We start from the raw sequence: 15364 nt of genomic DNA on the forward strand, positions 1-15364 counted from the left end.
TCTGTCTGTCAGGAAGTCCGTAATCCATCTGCACATGGGCACGGGCACATTCAGCTGGGAGAGCTTGTCATGGAGCAGAGCTGGGACGATTGTATTGAAAGCAGAACTTAAGTCCACTAACAGAATCCTGGCGTAGGATCCTGGGCAGTCCAGGTGCTGGACTACAAAGTGCAGTGCCGTGTTTAAAGCATTGTCTACAGATCTGTTGGCTCTGTAGGCAAACTGTAGAGGGTCCAGGAAGTTACCAGTAATGTCCTTGAGGTGGGTCAAGACAAGGCGCTCAAAGGACTTCATGACTACAGATGTCAGAGCAACGGGTCTGTAGTCATTAAGTCTTGTGATCCTTGTCTTCTTGGGGACTGGGACAATGGCTGAAGTCTTGGAGCACGCTGGTACGTGGCAGGTCTCCAGTGAGGTGTTGAAGATGTGAGTGAACACCGGAGCCAGCTGGTTGGCACAATGCTTCAAGGTGGAGGGAGAGATGGAGTCTGGGCCTGCAGCCTTGTGGTGGTTGAATTGTTGGAAGAGACTCCTCACCCCTCTTTCTTTCTGAAGGACCAGATGAGACAGTGGGTTCGACCTATAGTCAAACTGCAGATTCAGGAGAGACAACGCGGTTTTCGCCCCGGTCGCAAATCACTTCTGCTATTTGTCTATGTTTATTAGTAAATGTATCAAAAACACCATGGTGGTTACCAACTTGAATAGCTGGTTGTTTTACATCAGTTGGATTAACTGTATACATCCTGCTGATGACATTTGTGTTCCTCATTCTGGGGGTCCAAATTTTTGTTGAGTTGTTGACAACATAGTGCAGTGGTATGTTCTGATTTAAGTGGGTGCATGCATTTAAATTATGCTCATTAAGTGCAAAGCACACCGTAGCAGTGGTTGCATGCTTACGCTGCTGCTCTCTGCATCTCCTCTTTGCAAAAAGACCCAGTGCTGGTTTTCAACCCTAAGTCTGTGAACAGTGTCAGATGTAGCGTGCATGCGAAACTTAGACATTCTCCACATAGCTTCTGGTGGAGACACCTGCTTGCATGCTAAATAATTTTTAATGTCATTGTGTAGCTGTTGAGCTGCAGGACTTTCATGAACTGTATATTCTCTCACTTCTATTGATGAACAATAATACCCCTTATACTCGTAACTGAATATACAGTATACTTCACACTCTTCACGGAACAATAGATTTCTAGATTTGTGTGCACAATATTTTTTCACGTTGTTGCTTAGTTAATCATAACTATGTATTGTTTTAATATCTATAAATAGAAGGCTGTTTTAACTTTCATCCCTTCAGGCAATGGCTTCTACCTCTTGCTTCCTCAACCAAACCCTCCAGAATTCATCAGGTCTGGACACAGCAATGAGGAAGGTGAGTCTGATGATGATTCCAGGTCCTTTACAGAGTCTTGTTACAGCTCAAATTTTTCTATGGAAGATAATGGATATGAAATCACAACAGACAAAGGAGAGGATGACCCTCCTGGCCCTTCTGACCAGCAGCTCCACTGTGACCGTTTTGCTGCTGATCTTGTAGAAGTCCCTCAGCAGCCCCAAGCTGTTAGACTCCTGCAAAACCTCCCTCTGCAAAGAGGAGAGAAGCACAGGAGGGAGGACGGTGAGAACGAAGAGGAAAGTCAAACAAGGAAGAAGAGGATGAGTTAAGACATCCCTATTTTCATCCTCACACACCCAGTTTTCAGCCTTGTACCCTTAACATTCAGCTTTGCACCCTATATTGAAGATGACTTATGCGCCACTTGCTTAGTGACGTGGACTTTACAGCTGTAGTTTGTTCATGGTTAGGTTGTAGTTTTTACTTTCACACATTCATGTGTACTACTGGCCTGTGTAAATTACATGGATTGCTTGACTGTCCTTTCACTGTTCGCACGACCTCGATAATCGGGACACAGTCATAGGCACACGCAGTTTCTGAGCAAAAGGTCATCCAAACTGAGGGACAAGTGGAATTATAACATGGATGCTTAGTTAATCCTAAATATTTACTGTCTTGATGTTTATAATTACAAGTCTGTTTTAACTTTTGTCCCTTCAGGCACTGGCTTCTACCTCTTGCTTCCTGATCCAAACCCTCCAGAACTCTACGGGATTGAGAATGAGTCAGATATCGAGACTGAGTCTGATGACGATTCCTGGTACTCTGAAGACTCTTGTTACAACTCAGATTTTTTGGAGAAAGATGATGTATATGGAATCACAACAGACAACGAAGAGGATGAGGTTGACCCTCCCGACTAGCAGCTCCACCATGACCCTTTTGCTGCTGATCTTATTTGAATCCCTCAGGAGCCCTGAGCTGTTAGACTCCTCGAAGACCTTCCTTGGCAGAGAGGAAAGAAGCGCAGAAGGAAAGACAGTGAGACCGAAGACAAAAATCAATCGAGGAATAGGAGGATGAGTTGGGACAGCCCTGAAGAGCCTGAACCCTCAATGACGTCTTCTTCCTTTGGGTTTTTCCCTTCAGGGGTCGCCACAGCGAATCTGTTGCCGCCATCTAACCCTGTCTTCTGCATCCTCTTCTCTCACATCAACTACCTTCATGTCCTCTTTCATGTCCTCTTTCACTATATCCATAAACCTCCTTCTTGGTCTTCCTCTAGGCCTCCTGCCTGGCAATATGAATAAAGATACTGAAAAGTATTTTGAAAACAATAATGATTGTTATAAATTAACAACAGAAACGACATGCCACAGGAAATTATGTTCAATATATCCATCTTCATGTATGAACTGCATATTTTTATTCCTACAGGGTACTAATATTTGTATTTTCTACATTGTTTCATAGCAGTTTCAAGTAGCTTGTATAATCTACCTACTGTATCTATACCTGTGTGTGTGTGTGTGTGTGTGTGTGTGAATATATAACTGTACATATGTATATACTATATATATATATATATATATATATATATATATAGTATATATATATATGCACACAAAGAAAATCTTTGATTTTTATTGATTTTCATAATCAATACTTTCAAACTTAACTACAGTATATCCATTGTTTGAGTTCATGTGTGTGTAGAACAGTCTAGTTGTCAGTTGAATGTAGGGTATTATCATTTTCCTCAAAATTGAAAATTAAATTACGTGACCTGACAAAGGCAATTTAAAGGAAATTAAATATACCGTATGCTTGCTGTAGATATGGAAAATAAATTTGGGAAAATAACAAATTCGTTTTCTTTGGGTCATTTTTTGCGGTGGGTTTTTGTTTGGTTTTTTAAAACTCAATTTCACGATACCATAATTTATCTAATGTCTCAGGACTAAATAGATGATGCACAGTATATTCCATTGCATTATTTAAATATAATCCTACATCATATATTACTTTATTGAGCAGAGTAGGATTGGTGGGTAGAAGAAGTCATGTTCGCCCACATAGATACAAGTAATACTGTACAGGACTCTAATGTGCTCCACCTCTGCTCCATAGGCAGTGTCATTACGTATCATAAAAGAAAAACAACACACGTGGTACTTTTGTACATTTTAATTTTTCTCACATTCACATTTATATTTAAAATTTATAAATAACTATAACTATTCATGTTCTAATGGAAACAAAAGACAAATATGAATACACAACTGGTGCTGTGACTGAATGGAGGTCCCATTATAGATTACTATGAGAATAATTGGATGAAATTCATTCATGACATCAGGTTAAAAATAATCTTAAAACTTCATTCATGCATTGTCAACACGAGTCTCCAATGCTGCTGACTACACAGCCTCCATGAAGCCCAAACTCTTTGGTCATGCTTATAAATATAACTACTGAAAAGTCTTTGTGCAGTGAGCTACATTTAAAATAACATTCAAGAAAAGCGAGGTTAAACACATATACAAATAACACAATTTAAATGCTTATACAGTCTTACAGAACAAACCTTTCTATAAGATATATGAAAATATGATGTAATCAGTACTAATGTTCTTGTAGGGATGTTGCATTAAATGATGCTAAATAAAAACACATTATTCTGTTTGGCATCTTTCTATTTTAGCCCACAATTGTCACTTCATATGAAAGCTCCATCTCTCATTTATTTCGTATTGCGGCTGTGGTGCATTTCCCTTTACGTCTCATTAGTGAAAATAACTCAATTATATTTTAATTATGAATCCATCAACACGTTCATTTATCATAAATATTAACACATTAGTAATCAAATACACACATAGAAATTTCTCAAATAATTGGTACCTACCAAAACAGAAAGTGCAGTGAATGACACACTTTGGAGATAAAACAACTGTAGCCTGGGTATTTGCAGGAAGAAGAGTCATAGACTCTCTGAAACAGAACCAGGAACCCGTTTCTGTAACTTCAGTTAAAGACCGGCACCTTTGTTAAAACACTTCATCAAACCGGAACTCGGCGTACCATCACAGGACTTCACTTCAGGCAGAGTGCCACCAACCTCAATATCGCTTCCCTGGAAAAGATTTCACAAAGTTCACATGTCAAGACAAGCTTAAATTGACATTTTGATTTGGAAACAACTGGGATTAATGAAATAAATTGTGTCCAAATAACACACCTCACAAACGGGATGTACGACAGACTGTACCTGCAAAAAGAAAAAAACAACAACATTTGACTTAATCCAACACTAAAATTCATGCAGAGAAATTGGTACTCACCAGGAAAATGACAAGATTTGCAAAATAACAAAAAGTAAAGCAAGTCCAAAGTTCTTCCACTGTAAGAAAGAAAAAGATCGTTGCTGCCTGAAGGACTTCAACTAAAGGTCAGAAGTGATCAGAACTGCTGCTGCTCTCACTCACCCAGAATGCAGCGCAGAGAGTCAACACAAGACATGTCTAGAAAACACAAAGGAAGAAAAAGAATGAAAACATGGATGCTGCTATGACATGCTGGTTGGTGTTGGACAATAGCTCTTCAGGAATGCATCCTTATACATCAACATCTTTTGTTCTTTTTCTTTCCTCACTTTGTGACAGAGTACATTTCGATTAGAAACAAGCCATATTCAGTTTTCTGTCAAGGCTAATGTCATTATGTGTTCAAAAATGAGTGGCCTATTAGACTGAGGATTGATCACATGCAGCTATAGATGCATGGAACAGAGTGAAAAGAAAACTCATCACTGGTTTTGTACACTTACAATCATGATTGTGGTGGCTAGTGCTCTGGTTTTGTCACACATCCGTTTTAACTGCTTCACAGGTCCCATCAGAAACATGGTGCTGTGAGACAGGGTCATGGAATAAACATGAAGTAACTTTTAAAAGTATGAACATGCTGCCCATGTTAACACTTATTGGACAAATCGCAAGCACAAATGGGAGAGACTCATCAACTAGCAAAAATCTATGTAGTCCAGCCATTTAAGAACAATACGCTTCAAAACAAAAATGCAGGAAATGATTTCATCATCTGCAGATTATAATATCATCAAAATATTATCAGTCAATCTGCAGAACAGTGTGTCTGTAAAAGGCAAGTATGAAAATTAACATTTATATAGTCAACCCTCCCTCCCCTTAACCTTGAACTGCTATCTTATCGTGGTGGGGGAGTTTGAGTGTCCGATTGATCCTAGGACCTATGTTGTCAGGGAATTTATTCTCCTGGTAGGGTTTCCTCCTCTACCTGAATGTGAGTCGGGTGAGTCGTGTTCTGTTCCTGGCCTCCTGTGATAGTCAGTTTGTCCATAACAAACACCTTGTTGAGCACAGAGGTGTCCATTAGCGCACATGGCACCAGGACTCCCCAGGCCGGAGGTCAATGATAGACTTGGTTGTTGTCATTGGACCTCGACGAAGAGAGAGGCACCTGGTGAAGAGCTGGATCCACTGGCGGAGCAGTTGCCCAGGCAGACTCGACAGGCCGAAACGTGTCATGAGGGTCTGTCCACACTGTCCACTCTAACGTCTGGGAGAGCTTCTCCCAGATCCCAGGGAAGGCGTACTGAGCCAGAGTGGACCATGCTCTCCACGTCCTACTCAGAGCTGTGGTCATAAGACTTCCAGTGCCTGTTGTGGCAACACACAAACTTGGGGATGGACGCAATAAGTAAGGGATGCTGGCAAGCATCCCTCTTATGGGCGGCAGTGGCTCAGTGGTACAGCGGGCGGTTGAGCAGGTCGTCCAATGTTCCTAAGATTGGCGGTTTGATTCCTGCTCCCGCCCAAGAAAAAAAAAACACCCGGAGGTGAGCTGACATTGGGAGGTGTCAGCTCACCTCCGGAGCACTGCCGAGGCACTCTTGAGTAAGGCACCGTCCCCCTTTAAAAGTTGCTCATTTGGGGCGTACGATGAAGGAGTGTAGGATGAAGGAGCTGCCCGCCACTCTACCTTCCCTGCATGCATGCAGGGGAGGTAGAGTGGCAGGCAGCCTACAGGCATGAGTGTGCTACAGGGGCCTGTAAAAACTAACATGTGTGCATGCGATTGAAGTGTTTCACTAACTAGAGTGTGCTCGTAATTTCCCTTCAAGGATCAGAATAGTATATAAAAAAAAAACATTTTTAAAAAGGAGTCTTATCAAGCATTTATGACTTGAAGGAGTCAGGACACAACTAACGTGTACCTGCCATACCATGGCCTGAGTGGTCATGCAAGACAAAACTTGAGTCTCAGAAGTTTAGGGAGGCTGTGGAGAAGGACTATCAATCAGCCTCAACGAAATCCAGGCTAACTGTTCGATACCTCAGGAAGCGATGCACCACCAAGACTATTTACAGTAGAGGCAGGGAACTGCTGCTCTTGGCTGAGGATTTTGTTGAGCGGTGGAAAAAATATGAGGTGGTTGAAAAGCTCCTCAGTGACAGGGCACTTTATTATATGAGATGCACTCCGAGTACCTGTAGTCTCAGGATGTACGGGAATTGTCTTGGTTGGCGTGACTATGTAACATCGCATGGAGGAAAACTCTATTCCAGGGTACTGGATAGGATCATTAGACCAATAGCGTAAACTTCGAATTCAGGAACAATGCCATTTGACACAATGGATTAGACAGTTCTGAAAGCAAAAGCAGATCCAACCCAGTAGAAGCAAGGTGTACCCAATAAAATGAACAGTATATCCGCGCAGTCTATTTGTAACATAAAGATAGATAAATGAGTCGAGTAGGAGGTTGTTTTGTTTTAAACCCAGTAAACTGTTTGAATGTGATGAGTTCTCATTGCTGTGGATACTCACCTACCCAGAGCACATATGTTCCCAAAGGTGTAAAACACAATGAAGAGTGTGATACCAATCCTGGGGATGAAGAGCATACACACTCCCTGTAAGACAGACATGAGGCTGGTTGGTGACATTTAACTCCAGGGTTCAGCTGAGAATGAATGACTACTGGTTTTCAGCATTCCTCAGGGCTAGAAGAACCAGTAGAGCCACATGGCCGCTCGCTGCCTCTTCCCTATTGTATGGGACTGCAACAGATTAGCTGTTAAAAATGCAGATGTTACCAGAACGGTGCAGGCGGCCCCCACCACGAAGCAGGCGACGAACCCCCTGACGCGCGTAGCCCAGCTCATCGTGGAGGCTTCATTGACGGTCTGCATCACACAGAATAGTTGTCATCGTTCGCGTTTCATGTAAGTAACACTTGTCACCTGAAGCTCACCCCCTCACCTCTATAATGGTTCGGTCGTCGCTGCGCGCCTCTTCGCCGCTTAGAACCGATTTGAGTTTATCCATAGCTGAGATCCGTGTGGACGGAACCGAACTGATGCTATGAACTGCTTGTTTCCGGGAGCCAGGTGAAAAGTTTACCTGTTTCCTTAAATGTACGAGGATGGACAGCCTCTTCACGTGACTGCTGGGAGGCCTGTGAGCTGTCAGGTGAAGTTACCTGTTCAAATAGCAGATACAGAGGTCTCACTCTGATCCCAATTTAACGCAAAATCAAATCAACGACACGCAACATTGAGACGTCAGTCGATTTTATCCGGATGACAAGGATTTAAAGCATTTTATGACAGTGAGTGTGAAACTGTAGTCCGGTGTTTTTCCCTTTATTATTAAGTTCATTACATATTTTTTCCCATCCCTATGAAATATTTCAGTTATAAAATAGAGCAATGATTAGTGACTATAAAATGAAACTAATGAAAAATAATCTTCAACTGTTTTTGTCATGGATCAATTGTTGTGGTTAAGGAATTTTTTAAAGCAGTGATTAGAAACATGTTCTTTCAACCGGTCCACTGGTTCGTTGTGTTGTGCTAGAGCCCCTGATCAATCGTTTGCAGACTGATTGATTACTCATATGCAAAATGATTGATAATGACTTTAATTCAGTCGTAAACCACTGTTGCGCGTTTGTAGCGTACCGTAGTGTACCGTTTGTAGCGGACGTATCACTTTTTGAGAAGAGTGATTGGTCCTCATCACAGACGATCTTTTTTTAGCGTCTGTCGTCATTGGTGATATGTTGCATTCTTATATGTCTTGAGTGAACAGGAGCACTGAACAGGAAAAAAAATATTCCTACTTCCTGATGACATAATGTAGTGATAATGACATTCACATGGAATCCATGAAATATAACATGAGTTTACTATTTCAGTGAAAAAAGGGAAGTCATTTATTATGGAGATTAATTGTACAAACTGTGTAGTCATCAGAGAGTGTGTAAGGTAAGGCATGAATTCAACAGATAGTGCTGGTATACTCAATATATATTATAATACACAAACACACACACACACACACACACACACACACACACACACACACACACACACACACACACACACACACAAACATATTTATGGCATAAAATATTACATAATTGAAAATGAAAGGCAAACATTAACAATACTAATATCTATTATCAAATATTATCAAAAAGCAAATAGTAACATTGTGAAATGAAAACAAAAATGTAAAATAATACTTGTTGACACCAAATGTCAAAAGTTTTTTGGCGAATGAGATAAAAAGCACCCAACCGGTTAAAAAAAGTGTTCCCTTTTGAGTTAATGTTCTCACATACAGTGTGTGCAAATTAATCAATAAAAATAACATGACAGTATATATGAAAAGCATAAGGTCACATTAAATAAATAGCATTTACCAAATAGAGTAAGGCTAAACGGGTTGACAGCTGGTTGTAAAAGGCAGAGGTAGAGGAATACAGTATTTGTACAGCAAGGCATCCTGATATAAGTCCTGTCCCCTCTCTGTCTGCATGCCTTGCTTCCTGTCTTCCTGATGCTGGACCAATAAACATTATATCCCTGATATTTGATAAGACCATCAGTGGGCGTGACCTTTTCATAAAATCTCATCTTCTGACTCTGCATCCCTCTCTCTGGGCTTCAGAAGTCCCATTTCCATTGGAGGAGTCCTCCTCAATCTGGAACGAACCACACTACAGAAAACACACAACAAAAGACAGAGCTCAATACAATGCTATGAGTGACCCAATCCCAGAATAGATAAATTTGCAAGACCAAAAAGGTTCTCACCAGCTGACAGTGCAATAGAGAACGCTCACGGCGAGCAAGGCAAAGGCGAGGTGCCAGGAATAACACACGGTGACAAACATCATGTTGTTGTGATCGTCCAAGTCCCACTCAGGACCGTGGGGAGGATACAGCACAAATCCGATCTGAGGCCAAAGCAGCACCGTGAATTATGCTGCACTGCCCTGACTTCTGCTCTAACATGCACATACTCAGACTCAAATTTACCTGCCAGAACCAGCTGCCCTGCAGGACGGTGAGGGTGCAGCGGAGCAGCTCCAGGAGGATGTTACCTCGATGGAAGACCTCTAGGAAAGCAAGGAGAGCGCTGCCAAAGATGGAGTAGAGAAGGAGCTGATGGACATGAACATCCAGCATACTCCTGCCATGGAGATGGAAGAAGAACAGAAATCCTGCCAAAATAAAGAGATGCTCATCAATGGAAAAACACAAAAATTGTTAAAGAAAAATTTCTTCAGCCCCTGTATTTCTTTTCTTCCTCATACATTTCTGTCTGTGTAGTTATTATCAAATAAACTGTATTTGTTTTTAAAAAAAGACTTACATACTGTATATTCAATTCAAATTCAGATTCAAAAAAATTTATTTGTCCCCGAGGGGCGATTGATAGCACATAAAGCAGTAAAAGACCAAAGTATACTCAATTCAAATTCAATTTCAAACTTTATTTGTCCCCAAGGGGCAACTGAAAGCACATAAAGCAGTAAAATACACAATAAACAGAAATGTACAATATAAACAGCTATCTGCAATGTGTTAATTAATATATAAGAAACTAGAGATTGTAAAACTATTAAACTATAAAGATATCCATCAGTAAAGTCAGAAACATATTTGAAATGATAACTGTAGGGTATGCCTTATTCTGCATAAGTCTTGGGTATGATGTTCAATCTGTGTGTGGGTCAGTGTGAGGAAGAGCTTTAAGCTTTCCTCACCTTTTTCAAAATGTTTTTAGTAAATTTATCAAGATGCTAAATGGAGCTTTGGTGTTTCTCATTGTTTTAAATGGCAACTAGTCTCTTTTAATCTATTAATGATGTTGCTGACTGTTTGCCCAGGGCGGAAACACTTTCCTTTTGCAGCCACCTGGAGTACACGGAAATGCTGTCATATTGTTCGACTGATGTGAAAGGAAAAGGGCGTTCAATGCAGAGCCGATCTCTGCCGATGCTGAACAATCCAATTTGTCAAAACAGATATGGCCTAAAAGTTTTGTGCAAATGTCTCTAAGGCAACAAACCAACAGACAAAACAACACAAACAATAAAATCATTGATGAGAGTGGAACACATACACAAAATCAGTACTGCTAAAGACAATAGACTCAAATAATTGAGGCGGTTAGTCACATGGATGCACTGATAACCTGATCGACAGCATCTGACTATGGGTGTCTTACCTTCATTAAAGAAGGCGACCGCCAGCATTATCCTATCCAGTGCTAGCGGCGCAGCCTCTGTGGTGTGGATGATCAGAGACAAAGCTCCAGCCAGGCCGAAGAACAGGTACATGGTGGAATGCTGCCAGATCATTAGAGACACCCAGTGTCTCTCTGTGGAGTCATAGAGCTGGAACCTCGGCCCATTTGCTAGAAACTGTTCTGCCAGTATCCCTGAAGATCACAGTGGAAAAAACCGTCAGAAGAGTGAACACTACATCTGATTACTTGTATCACACTCATTCATTCATCAGTCATTACTGCCTCGATCAGCTCGCTGCTGTTGTCACATACTAACCAACAAAAGAGAAGAAGAATATGACGGAGCTTTCCAGGATCTCCAGGCGGCGCTGCAGGGCTCTGCCTGCCAGTCGACTGGACCCTATGTTCTTGTTCCTGCGGGTGGTGTGCCACAGGGAGTGTTTTCCTGTCCACCAGATCCCAGCGACCAGGAAGAAGCTTCCAGGGAGTGCATGACCCTTGAAGCTTCCCATGACTTACGCAGCCTAAAACATAGAACGAAAAAGCAGCCTAACAAACAAAAAAATCAGGACAGAGAAATAACAAAGGGTGAAAAAATGAATAGAACTTAATTTGTGTTATGTAATAACACACATCAATCAATTCTTCTAATGGTTATACAGTATTTTTAGCATGGCGAGCTGTGTGTAAGCAATGGAGAAACAGTCCAACTACCTGTAATTTAGTTAAGCATTATAATCACACATAATTATTGTGTGTTTTGGCAGTGCCCCCCCCTTCAAAAACAAAACAGAAGATTACCCCTTATGAAGCTTTTTAGTTACAGTGCCCTGGTAATAAACAAGCTATAACATACTCTGAGAAAAAAGGAGTGAAATCAATGGAGAGAAAGAGAAAACGGTGCCTGGCTGTCGCCTCTTTGAGATGGAGATGACAATATTCCTCCCAGCAACGCAACCATTAGAAAGAGGACATTCAATAAAGAGTGACTGTTTGATGTTAAACCGGGCTCATCTGTGTCAGATGGCCCACTGCCAGTGCACCCTCTCCAGACAGAGGAAAACACTTTGGTTGCCATGGCAATCACAGCTACATGTCTCTCCAGTGTTGATAAAGGAGTCTCCAGTTTTAGCCTGATTACAAAACAATATAAACAACAAATTTTGGGTTTACATTTTGTATTTTGGAGAGTAAACTATTATTGAATATTTATGAGTGGAAATGACTTAATAAAATTATATAACACTTTAGCCTAACTGGGTTCAATATTGAGGTCTCTGACGTTTATTTTCGTATTCAAATCAGACACTTATTCATCATGACATCTATTTAACATCAGGGTGCCACTCTACTATGTTCTAGCCCTACCCTGACCGATTATAATAATAATCTAATGTACTGTATATGTGTTAATAATTATCCAAAATACAATTAAATTTCAACAATACTTTACAACTACTAGGCCTGATGCCTATTTGTTGCGTGCATTGTCTGTTAAATATCTTTTGAATAGTCCGTGATATGCTTCTCTTCTTCTTAAACCTAAATACTCCCTCCGCAAAATATTTGACTACTTTTTGATTATTATATGAATAACACAACGCCAAAGAGATGGGCTTGAAGTGCCGTTCTTTTAAAAAACATCAGCTGTTTTTTTTCTATTTTTATCCAGGTAGTAAAGACGTCTGATTAAGTCTGTTTTATGGACCACTTGCAAATGTCTTCAAATATAATGAAAATATATGCATCATTTTTATTCTTACAGTAAATTACCATTAATATACCATTTTTTCAGCCATTCTTGTCTTGTCATGTGTGATCACTGGGTTGTTGACTCTAACGCAGCGGACAAAAGAATGTAAAGCTTATGCGTAAAGAGTTCTTTTAAGTTATTAACTCAGCTGATAAAAGAAGGCGAAGAACGAAAAGAAGTGATAAAAGACAAGAGTTAAACGTGTTCATGATTATTTGGTGTGGATCAACATATAAATGTGGCCTAAAAGTGAGCCAAGTCGAAAACATTAAGTATTTCTTACATAAGCCTAATGGGAAAAACGCAATTATGCTGCACAACGCCTGGTTCATATATAAAACTTTAGTGTGGTTAATTTATTTATTTATACTATTTTACAAATACATTTTAATACCTCACAAGCTTTAGAATTCCTTTAGGTATAAATATAGAGGAGGTCTCTTACCAAAGTAGCTCCTGAAGATGAAAAGTTGAGAAATCAGTCAACAGTCAAAAAAGTCTCATGTTCCAGTTTAATAAATGCTATTAAAAAAAGAAAATCAAACAGCGATTTTCCTTCTAACCCCTTATTAGAAACAAGACAGGCAGATTACTCGATCGACTCCCTGCAGCCTCCAAACCACATCGTCTTCCAGCCCCTTTTTTCTTATTTTTTCCAAGTCTATGCCGTTTTCAAGTCTGTCCTAATGAAACTATCCCATTGGATGATAATGATGAGTGACGTCACAGTCCTGTCCTGTGATTGGCTGGAGCTCCCGTCGGTCTCAGATGTCCACGTGTGCACTTCCACTCCGCCTCCCTGTCTGAGTGTAAACCGCTATTTTCCATCCCAGACACATGACCTCCGGCACGTAGACTTCAGCAGGGGACGTTCTTGTCCTGCACCAGGAGGATGGATCCTTCTCTGATTGGAAACACTGGACATAAAACCCACAGATCACAGCACTAATCACAGTAATTCCAAATCAATCATCTATTTATTCATTATTTGGAACAGAGAAGCACAGGTTTCTTCTCATCATTCAGACCCTAAACAGAAGAAGAAACAACAGGTAATGGAAGAAAGAAAGATCTTGGTATTCTCTCAATGATCAAGAGGTCATCACCTGAAATGCCCCCAATTGAGCAACTTGTAAGGAGACGGTGCCTTGCTCAAGGGCACCTCAGCAGTGCTCAGGAGGTGAACTTGCACCTCTCCACTGCCATTTCACACTCCGAACATTTTGGACCACATGGGCCTTGAACCGATCCCCGCCCAAGATCTAGTTTAGTGAAATGCTGCCTCAGCAGAGAACACCTGTAAATTTAGAGTAATGGAAAAACACATTACTGTACATCCCTCCTTCATTATGATTATGAGGACCTATATGGAGTATAAGGAAGTGTGGAATGAAGGAGTTGAAATTATATTAATTGTATGCCTAAATTCCAGGACACTACTTAGATATCTAACAATCACAGAAATACATGATTCTAAAACCACCTTGACTCATATGATTTTTTACCACCCTCTGTTCATAATGTGTATATTCATTTATTTAAAATGTATTTTTATTTAATGTGTATCTGTATATGTTACCATTGGGATATATTATAAGGAAACATAACATTAATTTTCATTGTTATGCTGACGATACTCAATTACATTTATCAATTTTTTAAAAATGAATCTGATCAGCTAAATAAATTGGAAACCTGCCTCAGGGATATTAAATCCTGGATGCTTCACAATTTCTTAATGTTGAACAGTAACAAAACTGAAGTCATTATTATTGGGCCGAAGCATCTTAGAATTGATTTCTCTAACATTGCAATTCACTTAGATAGCATTGCTCTATCCTCCACCAACGAAGTCAGGAACTTGGGAGTGATTTTTGATCAAGATCTGTCTTTTGATTCTCATATCAAGTTTGTATCCCAGACAGCCTTCTTTCACTTGCGAAATATTGCGAAAGTTAGAAATTTCTTATCCCTTAAAGACGCATAAAAAAATCATTCATGTCTTCTATATTAGATTAACGCAATTCCTTATTATCGGGCTGTCCTAGCTCCTCTATTAGGACTCTACAGTTAGTTCAGAATGCAGCTGCCCGCTTACTGACTTGACCTGGGAGGAGAGAATGCATCTCTCCTGTCCTAGCATCACTACATTGGCTCCCGATTAATTATAGAATACAATTCAAACTCCTTATGATTACATATAAAGCTCTCCACTGTAAGGCTCTGTTTTACATTGAAGATCTTATTGAAGTGTATCACCCACCCAGGGCCCTTCGATCCGAGGATGTAGGATTTCTGGTGACCCGTCTGGTTTTTAAGAGTAGAACAGGAGGCAGAAGCTTCAGGAACTCCCTGCCTCGGTCCGGGGGGCAGACACTCTCAGCTTATTTAAGAGTAGACTACAAACCCTCCTCTTTGATAGTGCCTACAATTAGAAATAACACACACCCAACTAGGTATGCTGCTACAGGTTTAGGCTGCTGAGGGTATTTTTCTCTGTCTCTCCCGTTAAAGGGAGATACTCTGGAGCTTCTGTCACTTCTCCTTCTCTTTCTTTATCTTTCTATGCTCCTAGAATTTATTACTACTGTCAAATCACACTCTTTGTCTGCACGATACTGTCTTTGTGCCTCTGTTCCACAGGTGGAGAACGCGGATGGAAGACAGGCTATTCA

The 15364-nt window shown here is 40.5% G+C and overlaps 2 protein-coding genes across 3 annotated transcripts; both read right to left on the reverse strand.

Moving 5' to 3' along the window:
- Positions 1-3589: 3589 nt before the first annotated feature.
- sft2d2a (SFT2 domain containing 2a) lies at positions 3590-7803 on the reverse strand. Its single transcript, XM_068320047.1, has 8 exons — positions 7655-7803; positions 7489-7578; positions 7220-7305; positions 5178-5259; positions 4837-4872; positions 4693-4751; positions 4590-4619; positions 3590-4484 (listed from the first exon to the last, which is right to left on the reverse strand). Exons 1-8 carry the CDS (start codon positions 7718-7720, stop codon positions 4445-4447), a joined length of 489 nt encoding a protein of 162 aa, XP_068176148.1. The 5' UTR covers positions 7721-7803; the 3' UTR covers positions 3590-4444.
- Positions 7804-8347: 544 nt separating this feature from the next.
- Positions 8348-13318, reverse strand: tmem45a (transmembrane protein 45a). 2 transcript variants are annotated; one of them, XM_068319399.1, is made up of 6 exons: positions 13135-13318; positions 11253-11460; positions 10916-11128; positions 9721-9905; positions 9496-9638; positions 8348-9398 (listed from the first exon to the last, which is right to left on the reverse strand). In XM_068319399.1, the coding sequence occupies exons 2-6, from the start codon at positions 11446-11448 to the stop codon at positions 9302-9304; spliced, it is 834 nt and encodes a 277-aa protein (XP_068175500.1). In that variant the 5' UTR covers positions 11449-11460; positions 13135-13318; the 3' UTR covers positions 8348-9301. The 2 variants fall into 2 exon arrangements, with proteins under 2 accessions (XP_068175500.1, XP_068175499.1); XM_068319398.1 differs by having other exon boundaries at positions 8350-9398; positions 11253-11485.
- Between the last annotated feature and the right edge of the window lie 2046 nt (positions 13319-15364).

The sequence above is a fragment of the Antennarius striatus genome, chromosome 7, assembly GCF_040054535.1.
Source record: "Antennarius striatus isolate MH-2024 chromosome 7, ASM4005453v1, whole genome shotgun sequence".
Classification (NCBI taxonomy): domain Eukaryota; kingdom Metazoa; phylum Chordata; class Actinopteri; order Lophiiformes; family Antennariidae; genus Antennarius; species Antennarius striatus.

What these genes read in the sequence shown, in the direction of transcription:
- sft2d2a (XM_068320047.1), bottom strand. Translation starts at nt 7,720, where the DNA reads ATGGATAAACTCAAATCGGTTCTAAGCGGCGAAGAGGCGCGCAGCGAC. An exon ending in GGGCCGCCTGCACCGTTCTG is followed by an intron (nt 7,306 to 7,488) that starts GTAACATCTGCA and finishes TCTGTCTTACAG; the next exon opens with GGAGTGTGTATGCTCTTCAT. An exon ending in CAAATCTTGTCATTTTCCTG is followed by an intron (nt 4,620 to 4,692) that starts GTGAGTACCAAT and finishes TTCTTTTTGCAG; the next exon opens with GTACAGTCTGTCGTACATCC.
- tmem45a (XM_068319399.1), bottom strand. Translation starts at nt 11,448, where the DNA reads ATGGGAAGCTTCAAGGGTCATGCACTCCCTGGAAGCTTCTTCCTGGTC. An exon ending in ATTCTTCTTCTCTTTTGTTG is followed by an intron (nt 11,129 to 11,252) that starts GTTAGTATGTGA and finishes TGTGATCTTCAG; the next exon opens with GGATACTGGCAGAACAGTTT. An exon ending in GGTCGCCTTCTTTAATGAAG is followed by an intron (nt 9,906 to 10,915) that starts GTAAGACACCCA and finishes TTATTTTGGCAG; the next exon opens with GATTTCTGTTCTTCTTCCAT.